Source organism: Pseudorca crassidens, chromosome 9 (genome assembly GCF_039906515.1).
Source record: "Pseudorca crassidens isolate mPseCra1 chromosome 9, mPseCra1.hap1, whole genome shotgun sequence".
NCBI classification, from domain to species: domain Eukaryota; kingdom Metazoa; phylum Chordata; class Mammalia; order Artiodactyla; family Delphinidae; genus Pseudorca; species Pseudorca crassidens.
Genome location: NC_090304.1, coordinates 108,948,128 through 108,968,699, shown reverse-complemented (window position 1 = coordinate 108,968,699; position 20,572 = coordinate 108,948,128). Strand labels below are relative to the sequence as shown.

The following is a 20,572-nucleotide window of genomic DNA, read 5'->3' as shown; positions in this document are numbered from 1 at the left end:
GTGGGGGACCAGAGCTTCCAACTCATTTCACATCCCCAAGAAAGGCATCTTGGCAGAGAAAGAGACCCTAAAGTGATAGCTCAGGGAGAACTGTCCCTGCATCACCAGAGTTACGTCTCATGACTGGAGAAGTTGGGCAGGGCAGGATTCTGGTTCTCCAGGTTATATCCAAATGCTAAACTTTACGAGTGTGTTTGCTGCTCTGCTGGGGAGGGGGTCCCAGCTTTCCATCTCCTGGCTGGCAGTGAGCTAAGAGGGTTCACCTTCCAGGGAAGGCTGTTTCCCCAGTATTCAGGCCACTTTTGATGCATGGTCTGTGTGTGCGCGTGTGTGTGTGTGCGTGTGTGTGTGTTTTCTTAGAAGCAAGTTTCCCTCTTGTTTTGTTTTTGTTTGTTTTTCTTTGAGCTCCATGTCCTAGAGCCAGTGAGCTCCCCTTTGCTGCCCCTCTGTCTCCCCTCTGTGGCAGCAGCCCATCCTGGGGAGCTGTGCCCCTCTCACCACTGCTCTCACTCCTTGAAAGAACAGGCATCTTCACTTCAGCCTCAGAACGCCCGTGTGAGGGGATTGTTTGTAGTAGATGTTTCCATGACACTCGTTTATTTCTTCTGCAAATACAACTGCACTGGGGGAGGGGATGAGATTGGGAAACATGAACAGCTTCCAGTTTCCTCCCTGTCCTCTACTGAAGGAATAAGAAATCCACTTTCCCTGGGTCCCTCCATCCCAGACCCCTACATTGCTCCCCAAATCCATTTGGCTTCATGCTGCTGATGGGGCCAGGCTCCCAGGAGGGTGGGGAGGGGGGAGGAACCTTGTGCTTGAGGAGACAGCCTTTTTAGGAGAAGAACAAACACTTTGACTGCTCAAAGTCGAGATTTCGTGGTGATGAGCAACTATGACCCGCACTGGGGGTGGCAGTGTGCACACGTGTGTTCCCGACGGGGCCCGTGACTCTCCCGCAGCTGAGCCAATGAATCACCCCAAATCTTAGCGACTTTTAGAGGTCATTTTAGTCATCCCCCTGCCTTCGGGCTGGATGGAGCTTAATGTAATCTCACGTTTGGGTGGGAGGGGGTGCGTTGGGGAGAAAAGAGTGGCCGTGTGTGGAAGGGAGGGGGTTGGTGGCGGTAGCGCGTGACCCCTTTGAAAAGATATCCGGCGAAGGACGTTCCCAGCTTCCCCAGGCTGCCGTTCCCGGGTTTCCCCATCACTGAATCAGCACCGTCCTCCCGGGACGCCTTTTTGCTGGATGGAAACCGGATGCTGGGTTCACTAGGTGGGCGGGGGCGCCGACCCCTCAGACCTGCAGGGTACCCGAGACTCCAGGGTCCCGTTAGCCGGCCCGGCAGCCACATTCCCTCCCCCAGAAACTTGCCAGGCAGCGGGAGCAGGGAGCAGAACCAAGCGGAGACGCGGTAGCGCCTTCTCCCCGGCAATGCGCATGATTCTGCGGCTCTGGGCTGGCCACACGTCAACGCACCTTGAATGGGCTCGCCCCCCTCGCCGCGACGGGCAGGCGTCCCAGCCAATCGGGCTCCGGGTTTGCGAGCCGAGCCCAATGGGCGGACTGCGGGGGCGGGCCTGGGGCGGTGCGGCCGGGCTTCTCCTCGGCGCTGGCTGCGCTCCGCTCGGGCTCTAGTGCAGGTGCCGCTGCGCCGGGCGGGAGGCTACGCGCCGAGCCGAGCGGAGCCGCGGAGGGATGGGGAGCGGGCCGCCCGGTCTGCAAGAGCCGCAGGAGCCGCGGGAGCACCGGCACGGGGCGTAGGCGGCGCGGGGCACTTTGCGATAGGATGAGGCTCCTGGCTGGCGCGCGGTAGTACTATGATTTGGTATGTGGCCACTTTGATAGCAAGTGTGATCAGCGCCCGAGGTCTTGCGGCTCAAGGTGAGTTGAAGTGCAGTGTCCCTCCCCTGCGCCTCCCGGCGCTCTCGGCCCCGTCCTCCTGCCGAGCCCGCGCCCTCCCGGCGGGCGCGCTCCGAGCACCGCGGGGAGGGCGGGGGCCGAGGCCGCGGCCGGCGGGAAGGGCCTGAGCCCGGGCTGCCGGCGCTCGGGAGAGGACGCCTCGGGCTTCGGTCCACTTCGCCACCCTTGGCCCCAGGGCTTCACAGCGGGTGCCGCGCCCGGTGCCCTTCTCGGGCGCAGCCGCCGCCCCGTGCGCTGGGGAGGCGGCGGCTTTCTGAACTCTGCCGCCGGGGAGTTTGCGGGTCCTCGGGCGGCTGCGGCACGCTGGACCCCGCGCAGCGCCACCGCTCCGCAGGAGAGCCGCTGTGGGGCTTGGCTCCGGCTCGCGTCTTTCCGGACCACACGTCTTGGCAGCTGGAGGTCGGGTCCCCTCGCAGGGCGGGGCGCACGGAGCCCCGCGAGAGGAGAAGAGTTGGTTCTGCGCGGGGTTCCTCGCCGGCTGTGAGGAGCGGCTGCCTTTGGCTGGCCCTGCCCGCGCCCCGCTCCGCCGCACCTGAGACTGGCCGGGCAAAAGTTCCCCGGGAGCGCGCCGCAGCCGGGCACAGCTGGCCGGGGGCGAGGGCGGCGGAAGGGGGTCCCCACTGCCGCGTCTCCGGGCGGAGGGAGGTTTTCCTCTTTCCGTTTTTCCGGTCTGAGCTGGGAAGAGGCCAGAGGGAAGCCCGCGCGTTGGGTGATGCGCACGTGAGCGCGCGGGCTTGTGCTCTGGAGACGGCAGAGCCACCTGCCCACCTCTGTGTGACACCCTGGCTCTCGGCCCTTGTATGGAAGTAGGAGCGAAGCCTGAAAGTGCCGGGTCTCTGAGCTCACGGTGCTCAGCGCGCAGACACGACCCGGCTGCGGACAGGTTCCTAGGGCTGGGAGGGATGGCTTCCGGGGAGAACCGCCGGGAGCGGGCGGCAGCAGGAGGACCCGCAGCGGGATACCCCGCGTCCGGCCGCGCTCGCGCAGGAGGGTCCTCTCCTCACCGTGTCTGGGGCTGTGTAGGGGGAGGGGAAGTGATTTGGGAAAGTTTCTGGAATGGAATAGGTCTCCGTGCTGTTTGGGAGTGTGTGAATACAGAGGAGGGCGAAGGGAAGGGTGATTTTGTTAAATGGTGTGTGACCTGGATGGTTTTAAAACTCTCCCTTTGTCAGGTGGGGAAACTGAGGCCAGAGTGACCGCAGAAGCTTGTGGAGTGGGGTGTGAGGTCGTTCGAACTGCGCTTGAGAACCCGTCTCCAGCCTCAGCCTCACCCCCTCATTCCCTTGTAGTCTTCCGATGCCCGCAGCTTCCTCCCCTCCAGTTTTTGGTATGTTCCTGCTATGGGACTGTGGCTGAAAGCACAAAAGGATGTGCTGGGATCTTTGAATAAAAAAGAAACTCCAAAGGGAGGCTCTGAAATAGCCTCCAAGCCTGAGACTTCAGGGGATGAGACTTCAGGGGAGGCGGATGGACTTTTTACAAGTTTAAGCACAGAATAAAGGAAAATGGGCTTTATTACAGCAGCACACAAGGCGGCTAGACAGAAGGAAGGACTTCCCAGCATTGAAGGTTGTTGGTTATGAAGCTTTTGCCTTCTGTCTGCGGTGGCTGGACATGAACCCCTGCCTGCCACCCCTGTGGGTCTTCGGGGTCTTTTTAGCCAAAGGGGCTCTGCGTGTGGTGGTGAAGGACCTAGGTCTAGTCACAGGACCTGGAGTCAAGTCTGGCTCGGCCACTTGCTGGCCTGTGACCTTGGACACGTTGCTTTGCTTCTCTGATTGTCACTTGCCTCATTGGGGGTTAACAACCTGAGCTTGTAGGGTTTTGGTGAACATTAGCGTTCTTTAGTAAGTAAGAAAGTAAGTAAACGATGATGATGATGGTTTCATTGTCTGGGGCTTCCAGGCCCCCCTCTCAATTTCTTTCCTTTGAGCCATTCAGGGCATTGGAAGCTGGGAATGCCTTGGGGTAAAGTTCAGGTGCTGCCTCTGTCGGGAACCAAGTTTGGTTTCCCAGGTGGACCTCGCCCGGGGAGATGTGGAGGGCTGCTCGGAAATCCTTTGAAAGATCTGTAAAACTGGAGTTTTGTCAGTGGCCAGAGCCTTGTGGGAAGGATGCAGGGAGCCCAGGAGGCAAGCAGCTCGTCACGCACAGCCTCCGGGGGCAGGAGACAGGCCTGTGAGGCTGCTGCCTGCACACTGCCAGCATTCAGATGCTGCTGTGTGAGCTCAGCTGTTCTCCGACTGGCAGAGGTGACTTCCGGGAGATTCCTGAGGGGAGGGACTCTGCGGTGCCAGCCTTAGGGTTTGGCTGAGCAGGGCTGCTCCAGCAGAGGGGCGAAAGGGTTGGGACAGAGGGAGGGATGAGTCACGTGTGTCCGGGGGGCAGTGGAGAGCTTGGGGAGGGTTGCAGAAGAGCCTGGAAGATGGCTATTGGAGTCTGCATCCCAGACTTTTGCTGAACAAGCCTGGGGGGAGGACCCGGGCCTTTACCGCCAAGGCTGCCTCCTCCTGTTGACTACAAATCCTGCATGACTAGTGTCCCCAAAGAAAGTGGGTTCTGACTCAGATCCTGCTGGTAGCTGGACCAGTGCCCTGTACTCTTGGCCTGGCCCTGACCCTCCTCCCTCCCTTTGGCAGCCAAGGTGGGAGGGAGGAAGTTTAGGCCTGGAGGCTGCTAGCAAGACCCACGGGCAGCCTCTCAGCTGAGCAGGACTTGGCTCGGGACGTGGCCAAGTGGCATGTGTGTGCGTCTCCAGCACACACGCTAGAGGCAGGGGTGTGTCTGGCAGGCTGCGCTCAGGAGAAGCCGAGCAGGGTGTGTGTGTGAAGAATCAGCTTTCAGCTGCTGGCCCCAAGATCGGCGTGTGCTGGACCTGGAGCTGCCGGGTCCCAGGGCTGGTGGTTTCAGGTTTGAGGCTCTGAGACAGAAAGCTGGGATCTGGTTACCTAAGGAGCAGATGCTGCCTGGCCAGGAGGTGCTGAACTCCAGCCTTGCTTTGGCTGCCCTCTGTCCTGGCTCCTGGCCCTGTGCTCTCCTCCCTCAGATCTCCCTTCCTCGGGCCTGGCTGCCACAGCCTTCCTGCGCTGAGGGAGTGAGGGCGGACCTGGGCGCGAGGGAGTGAGGCCCGAGAGGGACGAACTCTCTCCTCTCTGAAAGGCTTCCTGCCCCCCTGCACGTCCCATGCCTCCTCAGGCTGGGCTCGGGTCTTGGGGAGCAGCTGTCTCCTGTCTGCGCCCGAGGATGGGTAAAGCAGCTTGTGTGAGAGTGGATCTGAATTGTGGAAAGAGCTGTCACTGGTGCAAGCTGCTGGAGGTGACTGCACACACGCGCGCGTGTGTGTGTGCGTGTGTGCGTGTGTGCACGCAGTGTGTGCAGCTGTGTGTTTGCATGTGCACGTGAATGCAGCAGACAGGCGACCCAGAGTCTCTAGGAACGAGGTGGGGCATCACTCCCATCTGAGTGTTGGTGGCCGTGGGTGGCAGTAAGGCTAGACTTGGAGCAGACGCCTGACTTTCCCTGCCCCCTGCTCCACACCTGAGTCTGGGCAGCGCAGAAGCCCCCAAAGTTGGAGGCTCAGCCCAGGGGCTGGTCGAAGGATGTCTGAACTCCCCGAGAGAAAGCCTCAGTGGGGACACACACGGGCAGAGCCCCAGGGATGCAGAAGACGGGTCTGTCTTGTAAGGTGGGCTCTGGTCTCGGCTGCCCAGTAGCCCAGACTCTTGAGTGGAGAAGGGGCTGGGTCCCTGGGGAGCCGGGCGCAGAGGCAGCTTGTAGCCTGGCCCTGCCCATAGGGGAGAGCCCAGCCTGCCCGAGGCAGCTGACCTATTTTTCTTAGGAATCTTCCTGCTTTTCTGTTCTCTCTTGCGTGAATAAGCAGAAGACTGGTGAGCAGAGTCGGGGGCTCCATGAAGGTTTTGGAGAGCAGTTCCTCGTGGGCCAGGCTGTGAGCGAGGTCTCAGCCAGCCTGCCTGTCCTCCTGGAAGGGAGGGGACTGGGTGCTGCTCTCTGCCCGACCCTCTACTCCGCCCCGCCCCTGAGCTCCCTCCTGGTCCAGGCCCGGCCGCCAGCTGTGGCAGGTAACTTGCACACACTATATGAAGGCAGCTGCTGTCCTGTTTTCTGGCTTCTGAGTAGGGAGTGCTGACGCTTCACTACGAGCAGACACGGGCTTCGATCCCCCGCTTACTCGTGACCACCTGGCGCCTTACCCGAGGGCTCTCCCGGCTCACGGGCACTTGGACCAGGCCTGTACCCGCCCGGCAGGAGGGCAGGGTGGGTGTCGCTGGGTCTGTCCATGGAGGAGCCGCTGCAGGAGCAGAGCGGAGGTTGGATTGCTGACTGCTTCCTGCCAGTGGCTCCTGGGGAAAGGCTCTTGGAAATACAATCTAGCCCAGAGCAAATTAAGGCTGCTAATAGCGTCGTTGCTGCCTCTCGGGCTGCCTGGGCCAGGAGGGTCAGGGTGGAGAGGCGCCCACGGAGGAGGGGGCCTGCAGATCCTGCCCCTCCCCCAGGGCCTCGAGAGAAAATGGAAAGGTTCCCAGCCAGGGCCAGGCTGGGCTCAACCGACCTTTGACTTGGGCCCTGAGAGTTTGATGGGGAGTGGGGGCCGAAGGGCCTGAGGTCAGCACTGGGGAGACCGCAGAAGGAGGATCTGCCCAGGAGGGGGTGGAGGTCCTGGCCGGAGGCAGGCTGTCCCGGTGCCCTCCGGCCCGCCTGCCTCCTGGGAAGGACAACCAGGGTGCGGCCTGACGTGGACACGGCCGTTCCTCCGCATCACACTTGGCTTTGGGTGGTATGTCTGTCCTCAGCTTTCCTCGTGCAAGCCTCTGGCTCTCCGCCCCCCGGGTAGGGGGTGGGTGCTGTTCCGGGGAGCCCGATCACAAGCTCCCTGGAATCTCCTGGAACCCCCTGGCGTGTCAGGGAGGAGGGACTGGGGGACTGTTGGGGGCTGTGCCTTTTTTGGGCTCAGCAGGGATTATTTTTAGGCTGGCAGATGGAGGTGGTGGCTGGCGCTGGTATTATTAGACAACAGGCCTGTGGTTTGGGAGCCTGGTGCCCGAGGGGGAGGGGGACGGGGTTGGGGGTTGGGGTGGGCGGGGGAGGGGAGGCTCCCTGAGGACTTGTACTCACAGAGGAGGAGGCTGGCGCCGCCGCCACACCCAGCCCGAGCTCCCGGGTCCCAGGTGGAGGGGGCTCAGCCCAGTGCCAGCAGCTGTCTTCTGACCCAGGCGCACCCCGCCGTCCTGCTTGGGTCCAGGGCTGCAGAGCTCTGGCTGTGAGAACCTGTCCAGAGTGTGCGGTGTGGAGGGGCTGGCCTGACTCAGCGGAGGGGAGGGGGCTGCTTCTTGGGTCGGCGTGGGAGGGGCCTTCGTCCTTGGTCCCTGGGCCTGTGGCCCGGCCAAGGGGAGACACGGCAGCTGGAACCTGCTCCGACCTGCTGCCCGGCGGGCGGCTGAGCCAGCCAGGGGGCCCCCAGCCTGCTCACCTGTGAAATGGAGATGGTAGTACGCCTGTCAGCCAGCGCTGCGACCCAGCACGGGCCTGGTGTGTAGGAGCGGCCTAGAGGAAGCCGGGTTTGCCTGGTGGCTGGCTCTCCCGCCGTCAGACCTTCCGGTCCTGGCACCTCTCCTCCCCCAGCCCCGCCTGTGGAAGAGCCCCAGCTTGGGGGGTGGGGGCGTCAGGCCCTGGATGCCCCGTGGTCCTGTGCTCACGGGGGATCCAGTGGCAGCCCTGGACCCGGCTACCCGCCGGGCACCACCTGGCCCAGAGAGCAGGAGGTTTGTCCCCAGTGGGCTTTCGGAAAGGTCAGCCAGACCGCAGGGGCACCGCGTCCTCCTTTGCCCTCTCTGCCCACCAGGGTGTGTCCCCAAGATGCAAATTTGCTCTGCCCCTCCGGGTACAGCTGTGTCCTGCCTTCTCTGAAAGGGGTGTGTGGCATCCAGGACACCTCCCACCCCTGCGGTGCTCACCCTGCAGATGCCAGCGTCCCTTTGAGGCTCCCGGCCTTGTCCCTCCGCTGCTGCAGGCTTCTGTGCTGGGGAGGGGTCTGGGGCCTCCCCCCGCTGCAGCCCTCCCACTCAGGTCACCAACCATCCCTGTCTTCCCCTGCCCCCTCTTTCCTGCTGCCTTCTGAGCCAGCCACCATGAGCAGCCTGCTGCTCCTGGACTAACGGCCTCCCTTCTGCCCCCTCCTGGCTCTGGGTCCTCTGAAGGCCTGTGTCTCTGTGTCCCAGGCTGAGTCCTGTGTGCCTCTGAGATCTCTCTGTCTGTTTGTCTCTCTCTGTCTCTGTCTGTTCGCACCCTACCATCTGTCTCCATTCTTGCCCCTGGACTCTCTTTCACTCTTCGACTTGGGTCGTGTCCTCCTAGGGTTGAGGTCATCTCTCTCCTCCGTCAAGCCCCTCTTCGGTCTCTGCTGCCAGGAATGTTTACTTTTTTTTTGCAGTGAGCTTTTCTGGAGAAAGTGTTTTATTAGACATGCTTGGCTCAGAAAGGCTCAGGCTGAGGGGGAAGTGCTCGTGGGTGATGGAGTGAGAGCACACGCTGTGTGTGTGTGTATGTGTGTGTGGGTGTGTGTGTGGGTGTGGGTGTGTGTTGAGGAGATGAGGGAAGCTGACAAATATTTTAGGACTCAGAAAGCCAGGAGGGCTGGTCTGAGCGTGGGAGCTGGGGCAGGGCCTCCCCCCACCACGCCCCGCCCCGGCCTTCTTCCTGGGAAGCGGGTCTCTTTTGGCTTTGCTCCCGTCTCTGGACTGCTGGCCTCACCGTGTCCTCTCCCAGCTGCCGGCCGCTGGTGGAAGGGTCCTCGGGAAGAACCGTGGAGGCGGGGCTGAGGCCCGAGTGGGCCTTGGTGGGGTGGGTGCGTAGCCCTGAGTCCAGGCTGGCGGGGGCTGGTGTGGAAGAGGCTGCCTCGCTGCTATGCAGTGAGAATGAGGCAGCCCAGGTGCAGACCCTCACCCCGCCAGAGCCTCCAGAGCCTTCGCTGTGAGAGGGGGGCAAGCGACCCTGCCCCCTGCCCCAGGCGCTGGGGCCAGAGCCTGGGAAGGAGCCCCTTCTGTGGAGGCCTCTGCCCCCCAGGTGACGGCCCCCGGGAGGAGCCCCCTCCTCTTACCCTGGTTCCTGTATTGCCTTTCTTCTCCTCCAGAGCCTACACACTCACACGTGCATGCACACACATACACACGCGCACACACGCGCTCACACGCGCTGCTTTCCCTGCTTGCTCAGGTGGCCTGCTCCTTGCCCATCCCTGCAGGGTCCAGGAGCAGCCTCTGTGCCCGGGTGCTGCGCGGGCTCTGTCCCCACCTGGTGCCCCTGGGGTGTGGTGGGGGTGCCTGCTGTGCTTTCCCTGAGGGGCTGGAATTCAAACTTAGCCTAAAGCAGGGCTGGGAGGGTTGGAAAACCGGCTGGGGCCTCAGGCAGGTGAGGGCAACAGTCTGCTCTGCTCCAAAAATACTCTGTGATCTTAGCTCTTTCTCTAGAAAACAGTGATGTCACCGGTAGCCAATCAGCTTCTGGAAGGGTTGCCTCCTCCTTCTTCCGCAATTTGCAGGAGGAGAGGGAGCTGGAGCGGGAGGGAGAAAAGGAGAGACAGACAGAGACACAGACCCAGAGAGGTGGAGGCAGAGCTCACCACGGAGACCGGGCAGTGGAAAAGCAAAACCCCTTCCCCGGCACAGGCGAACGGAACCCCACACGTTCCCCCAACACACACACGCGCTGATAGAGACATATAAACGGGGAGGTGGGGAGAGACAGGCAGGTAGACAGAATCACCCATGCAGCGGGGAGCTAGAGAGAAATGACAGAGACACAGCGAGACAGACGTTGGAGGAGGATCCGGAGCCGAACAGAGAGTCAGAAAGACACAGAGACACGAAGGAGAGACGGACGAGAGGTGCGGGGCCGGAGCCCCCAGGGGTGGAAGGGGTGGTCAGAATCAGGCCCAGAGGCGCGCGGAGGACGGGGGCTGCTCTCCTGGGCGTCCCGGGCTGGGAGCCTCCGCGGAGCAGCCGCTGTCCCTGGTGCTGCCTGGAGGGGTCCAACCGGGACTGGAGGGGAGGGGCGGGGTGGAAGGGCTGGGGTTTGGGGGTTAGTGTGGGTACTGGAGGGAAGGCAGCGGGAGGGGCCTCTTTCACTTTGGAAGGGAGCTGGACAAGGTGCCTTTGGGCTGGAGGTGGGGTTGCAGGCCTCGGGGCGGAGCCTGGGTTAACCGCTTCTCTCTGCGGCTGGACTGGGGGTGGGGCTGCCGGGGAGCCTCTCCCGGCTCATCTCCCGTCCCTTCCAGTCCCTTTCGGGAGGGTGGCCGAGCCCTATCCAGCCGTGCGCCTCGTCCTCTGCCGGAGGTGGGGATGTTCCCCTTAGCTGGCTGAGGTTAGCAGCCCCAGGGTCCCCCTCCTGCGTCCCTAGTCTCCTGCGGTATTAATGGTGATGTCTGGGGCTTCGCAGCCTGATAGGCTTGGGGCGTGGAAACTGGCGGGCTGGAGGCCCCTCCCGCTCCCTCCTCTGCGGCACGCGCGGCGGACCGAGGGAGGAGGGGCAGAAAGGCCAGCTCCGGCCCCCGGGGTTTTCCGTCTGCTGATGCCACGAGCACTCTGCGCAGCCTGTTAGGGATTCCCCGCTCCTGCATGGAGCACTCTTGCTTCGCGCTGTGAACATCAGGCTGAGCTGGGGGCGGGGCGTGGGACGGCGGCTGCCTCTGCAGCCCCTGCCAGGCTCCATTGGGAATCATCCTGGTGCAGGAAGACGTCCCATGTTCACCCGCTGCAGCGCCCGGGCCACGGTGTCCACAGAGGGGCCGAGGCCCCTCCACCTTCTCAGTGGCCACGCTCCTCAGAGCTGGCGGGGGTGTCATGGGGGAGGGCGCGGTCGGGCTCCGCTCTTTGGGGTTGGCAGGGCAGGGGTGGCCTCTGGGGGGGCCGGGCAGGATCTCCTTTCACCTCCTTCCCTGTGTCCCCGTGTGGCTGTCCCGATAGGTGCCCACGGCCTGCGAGAGGAGCCCGAGTTCGTGACCGCGAGGGCCGGCGAGAGCGTGGTCCTGCGATGCGACGTGGTCCACCCGGTGACGGGGCAGCCCCCGCCCTATGTCGTCGAGTGGTTCAAGTTCGGGGTGCCCATCCCCATCTTCATCAAGTTTGGCTACTACCCGCCCCATGTGGACCCTGAGTATGCAGGTAAGGCCTTCCCGCCTGGCTCCAGGGCCCCCGCACCGTCCCTCCTGCCTGTGTCTCGTGGCCTCTTGTCTTTTCCGACGGGCCTCTTATCTCTGTTTTCCAGTCGCTGTCTCTGTCCTCCCATCCTTTGCACTCTGGTAGGTTTTAATTAAGTGGCGTGAGGAGAGGGACACGGAGGTGGGGCAGACACAGAGCTTCCTGCACAGCCCCGCTGGGCCGCAGGGGCCAAGGCCAGAGGAGGAGAAGGGAGCCCAGGAGCCTGATGTGTGGGAGAGGAAGCCGGCGGGAGGGCGGCTGGCTCGGCAGGAGCAGCTGCATCAGAGCCATGGTGGCCACCGGGTTTGCTCTGTCTGGCTTTGCCCACTCCCTCCCTCTGGCTCTGAAGTTGGGGCCTCATCCAGTCCTGAGTGTGGGGAAGTGTCTGGGCGCCTGCTCCACTAGGTGCCTCATCCTCCGGCCTCCCTTCTCCCTCCTCCTGGCCCCAGTGCTGTCTTGCTCTGCAATTACTCCTGCCAGTGGTGGCCTCACTGAGTCACTGTCAGGGCCTGCCCGCCAGGGAGGAGGGCGTGGGGCGGTGTGAGTGAGGGGCGTGTGTGCCTGTGCGAGGGTTGCACGTGGGCTTGTGTGTGTGCATGCATGTCTGAGTGTGTGTACGCATGCGCGTGTGTTGGGGTCTAAAGGAAGAGAGGAAACTGGTGGGACACAGCTTTTATCTTTACCTCTGATTTCTGAGGTCTGCATTGCATTTTTCTCAGCTTCTATTTTTCTCTCTCCCTCTTCCTCCTCCTGTGTCTGTGTCTCTTCGGCCCTGGTTGGTTTTGACTGTCTGGTTTGTAGGCAGATTGCCACTACCGAGGAGACAAGGAGGAAAGCACAGGAGGTCGTGACACTGGGGCGAGGAGTGGGCCTGAGTGGAGAGTGAGCGGAGGGGGGACCCCGAGGGCTGCTCTGGGGAAGGGAACGGAGTTAGGGAGGGCGGCTCCGGTCTTTGCTCGCCTGCCAGCCACTCCTCATTCTTGGGCTACAGGCCCTGCGGCCACGCTCGGAACCTGGGCTCTGGCTGGATGAAAGCTCTGCTCTCTGGCCTCCGCGACAGGACTAGGAGGGGACGCCGGCACCCTGTCCCCAGCGGCCTCTTCTCTGCCCACCACAGGAGTGCTGGGCAGACAGGGTGCTGGGCGTGGCAGCCACGGGGACCTGCTGGGGCGGGGTCCTGCTCCTCTTCTTCTGGGCTCTCTGGCCCCCTTCCCGCCAGCTCCGTATCCCTTCTGCCTTTCCTTGGCTCCAAGAGAATGGGAAGTTGCAGGGAACTGAGGCTTTCTCGGTGCAGCTGGCGGGCAGCGAGGCTGGGGCTCTCGGGGCCGCCCTGCTCTGGGCCTGCCCGGCGGCGGGCTGGGGTCACAAGGGTGCTCTGCGCGCCCCTGACCCACTTTGTCCCCTCTCCACAGGCCGCGCGAGCCTCCACGACAAGGCATCCCTGCGGCTGGAGCAGGTGCGCGCCGAGGACCAGGGCTGGTACGAGTGCAAGGTGCTCCTGCTGGACCAGCAGTACGACACCTTCCACAACGGCAGCTGGGTGCACCTCACCATCCACGGTGCGTGCGTGGGCCTGTGCGTGCGCGTGCCTGTGTGCAGGCATGAGAGTGTGCGTGCGTGCGAGTGAGCGGGCAGACGTGCGTGGTGCGTGCTTGCGTGACTGTGCACGCAGGCGTGTGAGCGTGCGTGCGCGTGCGCCTCCTTCCGGCGCTCCTGGGCTGGGGGCCTCAGGCCCCCTCGCTCGTCCTGGAGCCCCTGGGGGCCATGGGCACAGAGGCCTGGCAGCTCCCGGCACCAGGGCGTTTGCTGCGGGCGGGGTCGTCAGAGCCCAGCGCAGGGAGGTGGAAACCGGCACCCGAAACTGGTAGGGTTAAGGATCTGCGGGGCGGACTTGGGAGCAGCCGCAGGAAGGCTCTCTACGGGCACCTCCCCGTTACAGCCTCTTCCTTTAGACCGTTCGCCTCAGTAACCGTTGGGCGCCAGTCTCCACGCTGGGTGATCCGCAGCAGCAGAGCGCACCCAGGGCCGGGCGGGGATCCTGCTGGTCCCGGTCCGGAGGGTACCTTCTGATGCCCGCGGGTACTTACTGCCCTCGTGCTGTGCCGTGCTTCCCAGGGGCCGGGGTTTCCCTGGACCGAGGGTCCCCTGTGCCCTTGGGAGCCCTCGCTTGGGAGGGGACATTCCGGAGGAGCCAGGGGGCGCCGGAACCGGCAGAAAGTGGAAGAAGTGGTCCCCATGGTGGAGGGGAGCAGGGTTTTTGCTTTGATTTTTTTTTTTTTTTTTGTGGTACGTGGGCCTCTCACTGTTGTGGCCTCTCCCGTTGCGGAGCACAGGCTCCGGACACACAGGTTCAGCGGCCACGGCTCACGGGCCCAGCCGCTCTGTGGCATGTGGGATCCTCCCGGACCGGGGCACGAACCTGTGTCCCCTGCATCGGCAGGCGGACGCTCAACCACTGCGCCACCAGGAAAGCCCTTTGATTTGTTTTTCTGACCATACAGTTACTCTTGCTTCAGTTTATGAGCCGACGTGTTCAGCCACCGCGTGTTGCAGACGCTGCACTGGTTATTGAGGTGTCAACAGGTGTGCTTTGGACACGCCCCCCACTGCTTGCGTCTTTCTGGGTGTGATGTCTGTGACCCTGGGTGCCACGGTCTGGAGAGAGCAATGGGCGCTTGCCTGGGTTGCAAGTTTCTCTGAGCCTCGAGGGTCCCTGCCTTGTGGGGACGGGTCAGGCTGTGCTCCTTCCGCCTTGAAAACCCATCCAGGGCCCTGGAAGAACAGAGTGTTTTAGCCAGAGCACTGGTCTCTGGAAAGCGAAGTTAGGGACGGTGGCCCTGGGTCAGTGGTCCAGGCTGCGTGAGCCCCTGGATGCAGGCGCATCTGCTGGTCAGTCCCCAGAGACCGATTGGAGGCTTATTTTGAATCTTGGTTGGGCTGTCCCCACCACCCGCGAGTTTTTGAGTCATCCCTTTTCGACGCCAGCTGTTGTGTGTGCCCAGAATGAAAACGGCTTAATATTAGCCCAAGCAGAACATAATTAGGAAGGTAAACCTGCTGCTGACAGCGTCACTGATGAGCACCGAGCCAAGAGCCCCACGCTGCTTGCTTGCTTCTGCCCTTTCCCGAGGCGGGCCGACGCCTCCTGCAGCCTCACCTCCTCCCCTCACATCACTGCTGGGTCCGGTCCAGCGAGCAGAGAAGCAGGCATGCGCAGACACTGCGAGCCGGGACGCAGAGCTTCCTCCTGTTAGAGTCGTGTGTCCTGTTAGAGCTCGGGCTCCGTCTGCACCAGGCGAAATTCGTGGCTGGGAATTCCTCATTGCTCGGATGGACCGGCATGGAACGCGGCCCGATGAGACTCAGCTTATTTCACGGATCCACCGCGTTAGCTGTCTGATCCCTGGCACCCGTATCATTTCTCTGGGCTTCCCTTTTGTGTTTCCAAGAACAAAGCCTGTTTGTAGGGCTGTTGTGAAGGTTAAGGGGAACGCTGTGGGTGAAGACGTCTGGCACCGCGCCTGGAAGGTTGGCTGCGCAGGGTCATTGTGTGCAGAATGCTGGTTATCCTCCTCCTTAGGGGAGAAAAAGATGAAGTCGGGTAGCACAGGAGGCGCCTCAGGTTGGGAGAGGTGGCCTGTGGTGGTCGGAGAGCCCTTGGGAATACACCCACAATCACCCATTCAACACACATTTCTGAACATCCACTTGGCCGGCTGTGGGGAAACGCAGTGGGCGTGACCCAGACCCAGCTCTGAAGGACACGTCACGAGGCAGTCAGGTCCAGAGAGGATTGCAGTATGGGCTTTGGGAGCGTGAGGGATGGAGGGCTTCTCTGAGGCAGTGAGCCCTGGGCAGAGACCCTTCGGGGAGGAGGAGTCTGCCAGGTGCGGGGGCAGGAGGCGGGAAGGGTGTTCCAGGGCAGAGGGAACAGCATGCCTGGAGGCCCAGAGGAAGGAGAGCCGGCGCACTTAGGCAACGGAAGGGTCAGGCTTTAGCACTGGGGCTCATCATCGGATGCTTCCCCTCACCAGGGGCCTCCCTCTCCAAGGGTGGACACCACAGGCACCTCCCAACGTGAGCGATCTCACCCTTTCTTCCTCCTGCATTCTGAGGTTCCTTCCCGTGTAAATACTTCCATTATCGAAGGAAAGAGTTTGGAGCACCAACATTCCGTTGCTTCCGAACTAGAATATTTAATGTCAGGCATTTCTGACTGGGATCACCTTTGGAAAGTGAAAAATTAGAATCACAGATTGTCTTATTCTCCTGTGTTTTCTCGAAGACCAGTTGGGAGGAAACAAGCCCAGTTGTTTCTTTATTGCATATAAAATACCTGGAAAGCCAGAGTGAAACCTTGCTTTAGGTCGACAAATTGCTTGGAGGAGAGGCCAGCCCATTTCTAACCTGCACGATTAATTATAGGGCATTTGTGAAGAAGAATTAAGCCTAGAAGTGCAGCTGGTAAGCTCACACCTGATCCAGTAAATAATCCGGAAAACTCGAAATTGTTCAAAGTGCTTTCCTGATTAGCACCTAAACAGTAAAGTAATTATGTAATTAGTAATTAATTTGTCACTTCAGGATGTAATTTATCATATTATCTTTTCTTTAAGTGTGATGCAGAGGTAACAGAGGCCATGGCTGTGTGAGCTGGAGTTCAAGGGCAGGCGTGGCGGGAGGGCTCTGCTGGGGTGAGCGCACGGCCAGGCCAGGAGGGGCCTGGGGTTCGGATGCCAGGTTCCCTCTGCAAGGACTTGGAATGAGTTTTACCATCACTTTGGGTGTATTAGACGTTGGGTGAGGATGGACTTTCTCAAGGATGTGTCGTGAGTGATGAAGCCTGCTTTCTGGTCACCCAGTCCTCACTCCTGTGCCCCCTGTGCGGCCACGCTCAGCGGAGGGGTGGGGAGATCGTCGAAGAAAGCCGTCTCGCCATGGTCTTGTCTTCGGTTTTGCGTTTGCATTTGTGTTGCTCTGCTGTGTGTGTGTGTGTGTGCGTGCGCGCGCGCATGTGTGCAGGTGTGTGGCTCCTTCATTGCATTCATCCGTCTGTTCAACCAATGTTTGTCGAGACTCTACTACGTGCCAGGAACTGCGCTAAAAGCTGGGCACATAGTGGGATTCTTGGAAATCTCTGCTCTCAGGAGACTTGGTCGTAAGTGCTTTAAACAGTCTTGAGGAGACAGGAATGCAGCAGGTGCCTTCCTAGCCCGGCTGACCAGGTGAGGCAGAGGTGGCATTTTAGCAAAGGCGAGCAGGCGCCGAAAGGGTGAGATGTGGGTCCAGCCCAGGAGGGGGGTGGCCGACGCAGATCCCCCAGGAACGGAAGTCCTTGGCACGTGTAGGAAGACGGGAAGGCTGTTGTGTCGGAGCAGAGTTGAGGGGTGTGCAACGGAAGGTGAGGCTGGTGGCAGGTGGTGGGTGGCCGCGACCCCCGGCGTGTCCTGGGCCTGGGGCAGGGCAGCCTCCGAGGAGACCCCTCTCACAGCTTCTCGTCAGGGCCTCAGGAGCCCTGGGCGGCCGACAGCAATGACAGTGACGACAGAATGACCACCATTTCACATGTGTACGTCTTACCTGCTCCTTTCACGGACTTTACCTCGCTAATTCCTGCCACTGGTCTTGAGGGTGGGGTTTAGGTAGAGCCCAGAGCGGCTGAGCCCAGGGTTACAGAGCGAGTGGCAGCTGGATTTGAACTTGGAGCCTTGAGCCCGGTGCTGTGGACCCTAGGCTGGTGTCAGCAGTGCCCCCCACTCCAGAAGACCCCGCATGATCGTCCAGGGGGTTGGGGTTGATCGGGTGGCTTCTATAGGCAGCTCAGACAGGTGAGACAGAGTGTGTTATTCGTACCGGATGGGATTTTAGTCAGAACTCCGAGGCAGGTGCTGGGGACAGTCTGGCACAGTCTTAGAGAATTCAGGAGCGAGCAGCCCGTGGACCGGGCCGTCTGCCTGGTGGGGGGTTGTCGCTGCAGAGCCTGGGCGAGTCTTTGTCACCTGGCTTGAGATCCGTGCTAGGCCTGACAGGGCTCAGACGGCAAATGTCCCAGAACCGTGGGCCTGGTTGGGCTGGGGTTACAGGAGGAGGGGCATCTGGACGATCGTGGGGTGACGGGTGCCTCATTCATTGCCGCATCCCTGGTGCTGAGCATGGGGGCCTCCCTGTGGGTGCTGGACAAACAGTCCTTTATTGGGAGTTGGGTGTGTGCAATGGGGGAAGTTTAGACATGGGATCCAGCCATGCTGAGTTCCAGGTCCCCCCGCACAAGGCAGGGCCTGCCACCTGTGTCACCTCCGACCTCCTGGAGGGCGCCGGCCTCGTGGGGTGGCCCAGCGCAGGGCCCTCGCTGTGTGCAGGGCCGCTGGCTGACCCCACCCCGCGCCTTGGGTCTCTTGCAGCTCCTCCCACCTTTACAGAAACCCCCCCCCAGTACATCGAGGCCAAGGAGGGCAGCAGCATCACCATGACCTGCACAGCTTTTGGGAACCCGAAGCCCATCGTCACCTGGCTGAAGGAGGGGATGCTGCTAGGTGCCAGCGGCAAGTACCAGGTGAGTGTGGGTCTGCCGCGGCCGCTGCACCCACTCCTCCTTGCCCTGCGCCTCCGTCCCCGTGACAGTTCACACTTGCGGAGGCGCAGGTGGGGCTGGAGGCGGCAGGTGGAGCGGCTGGCGCCCGTGTCCTCGGAGGGAGAAGCCTGCTTCCGTGTCCCCAGGTGCATGGGCCCCAGGCCACTTCCACCTGGGATGGGGTTGGTGGGCCCAGGGCTGGGAGCTGAGCCCATCTCTCCTCGGCCACAGGTGAGTGACGGCAGCCTGACGGTGACTTCGGTCAGTCGGGAGGACAGAGGTGCCTACACCTGTCGCGCGTACAGCATCCAGGGGGAGGCCATCCACACCACCCACCTGCTCGTCCAAGGTGAGAGCGATCTGGCCTCTATGCCCTGGGCCTCTGGCAGGGAGTTCCGGCCCCACTGAGCTTGGGGGGTTCTTTCCAGGGCGTGGGTGCCTCAGCTGGGGGTGGTGGGAGCTCCTCTCCATATCGTGGGGCTCCTTGGTGGCCTGCGGCGGCCCTCCTGTGAGGTGGCGGGAGGCACCATGCCGAGTGGGTTTCTGCTTTCTCTGAATGTCCGGAGGGCATCCCGCTGGGCCTCTTCCTTCCCCGGGGGAGGAGCCCTCTCTCAGGCCTCCACCCTCTGACGATGGCATCAGTAAATAAAGATAGGAATTCCGTCCAACCCCAGAGGGTTAAATAACACGGAGGGCATTTGGTGGGGCTGGCGTCTGTGGGGTCAGCACCTGAGATGCCGGCCTGCCTTGCCTGGGGCCTCGAAGCCCCCAGAGGGGGCAGCCTCCATCCTGCTCGAGGGGTCGGGTGGCGGCTGTGCGCTGCTTCTGCGACTCGGGCCTGTCTGGAAGGCTCGCACTGCCGGGGCTGCTGGAGCTCCACCCCTCTCCTCCTCTGCCCCAACCCGCCCGTCACCCTTATCTGGTCAGCGAGAAGCCTCTTACTCCTCCAGAGGCAAGGCGGTTCCTTTCTCTTTGCTGCACATGTGCTGCCCTGGGCTCCACTGCAGAGAAGGAGGGGCAGGGAGGGCCGTGTGCGTGTGTGTATGTGAGTGTGCATGTGTGCGGGCGCGCGTGTGTGCGTGCCTGTGTAGGGGTTAACTGGCTGTTCGGAAGCCAGGTTTACAGCGGGCCTGTGCGTGGGGCGGGCGTCTACAGCAGGCTGGGAGCACACGGCCACACCTCCGGACCCCTTGCATCCCTGGGACTTGCAGGGAGAGGAAGAACCTGAGCACAGGCAGCAGCTGGATGCGTCTCCATGACAACTGCTTGGCTGCGCTGCCAGCTCCTGGACCAGTGCCTTCCCCGCTGTCCCTCCCAGGGCTTGGGGTGCCCCTTCCTGAGGGTCGGAGCCTCCTGGGAGCCCAGCGCTGTGGTCCCCCCCAACCCCCCCGCCGGGAGAAGTCATGCTTGTTCCTGTCCCCCCAGGACCTCCCTTCATCGTCTCCCCTCCTGAGAACATCACTGTCAACATATCCCAGGATGCTCTGCTTACCTGCCGGGCAGAGGCCTATCCCGGCAACCTTACCTACACCTGGTACTGGCAGGACGAGAATGTCTACTTCCAGAAGTGAGTGCCCGCCCTTCCCTTGGGGCCCAGCCAGGCCCCCTCGGGGTGAAGCTTCCGAGCAGGGGCTGCCCTTGGGCTCTGGGAGCTGGCAGGGGTTGGGGGCATCCAGTCCATGTGTCCCTCATGCTGAGGCCAGTGTGTGTGCAGACGGCGCCTGTCCCCCTCAGCCGTGCGGAGGACTCACTGGCATGTCGTCCCAGTGTTGAATGGAAGACACCTGCCCCCCGCCCCCAGCCCCCCCCCCCCCCCGCCATTGTGTCCTGTGTTCTGTGTCCCTGCAGTGATCTGAAGCTGAGGGTGCGGATCCTGATCGACGGGACCCTGATTATCTTCCGGGTGAAGCCTGAGGACGCGGGGAAGTATACCTGCGTCCCCAGCAACAGCCTGGGACGCTCGCCCTCGGCCTCGGCGTACCTGACCGTGCAGTGTGAGTGGGGCAGGCTCAGGCCACGCTGGCCACATGGGGGGCTGGAGGGCTGCGTGGAGGCAGTGTGGGCGGAGGAGGGGCCGAGGCGGGGACGGGACAGCGCGGGAGGAGGTCTGACCCGGGCTGGCCAGCGGAGGTGAATCGAGCCCCCGCCAGGCTCTTCTCCGGGCCGCACGGCCGCCCGTGTCCACTAATCCATTCCGTCAGCCTCGCCCCGGCTGGGCTCAGGGACAGGCAGGCCTTCTGGACGCCGTCCTCGTGCCGGCGCTGGCCAGCTCCTCTGTCCGCACCTTGAATGAGGTGTTTTTTTCTTAGTATCTGAGGGCCATGTGGCTCAGACCCAGTGGGGCAGCTCTGCTGCCGCTCTCTGCTCCCCTGCTGGGTGGGCAAGGGGGACAGATCCTCTCTGGGGTGACTAATCCGCTTCCCCAGCAGCGGGCCCCTGGTGGCTTCCCTGCCGCGCCTTCCAGGGCTGCCTGAGACCCAGGGGAAGGGGCTGCTCTTGGGCCGGAACGACCGAGCGCTTTTGTGCAGCATCATTCAGCTTGCTGGTCTCGACTGGGGGAGAGGATGAGTGCCGAGGGCTAATCTCTTCCTCCTGATTGGAGGATGGCTCCGTCACTTTGACAATAAAGGCCCCTCTTGACGTGGTAGGTGACAGGCTATCCATCACACAAGGGCTCGTGTGCAAGAACCACTCCCTCCCACAACACGGAGGGGCGGGCGAGAGTATGACCATCTGGAGAGGCGTGGCCCAGAGGTGGCATCTGAGCTGAGGACATTAGAACAGCTGGTGACCTTGGGAGGCGGGCTGAGCATGGGCCTGGCAGTGGGCCCCCCGAGTCCCGACCTCACACCCTCACGTGGTGAT

The 20,572-nt window shown here is 62.3% G+C and overlaps 1 protein-coding gene across 6 annotated transcripts in view; it reads left to right on the top strand.

The window, feature by feature from the left end:
- The first annotated feature begins 1,636 nt into the window (after nt 1-1,636).
- IGSF9B (immunoglobulin superfamily member 9B) overlaps nt 1,637-20,572 on the top strand; it is a 49,146-nt gene continuing 30,210 nt past the window's right edge. For all 6 annotated transcript variants that reach the window (XR_010946386.1, XR_010946385.1, XM_067751621.1 and 3 more), the window contains exons 1-7: nt 1,637-1,885; nt 10,903-11,100; nt 12,549-12,695; nt 17,538-17,689; nt 17,939-18,056; nt 19,133-19,274; nt 19,556-19,701. Coding sequence is in view for 4 of the 6 variants with exons in the window: in XM_067751621.1 (XP_067607722.1) it covers nt 1,822-1,885; nt 10,903-11,100; nt 12,549-12,695; nt 17,538-17,689; nt 17,939-18,056; nt 19,133-19,274; nt 19,556-19,701 (967 nt within the window). In the remaining 2 variants the exon portion in view is untranslated. The remainder of the gene's footprint in view (nt 1,886-10,902; nt 11,101-12,548; nt 12,696-17,537; nt 17,690-17,938; nt 18,057-19,132; nt 19,275-19,555; nt 19,702-20,572) is intronic.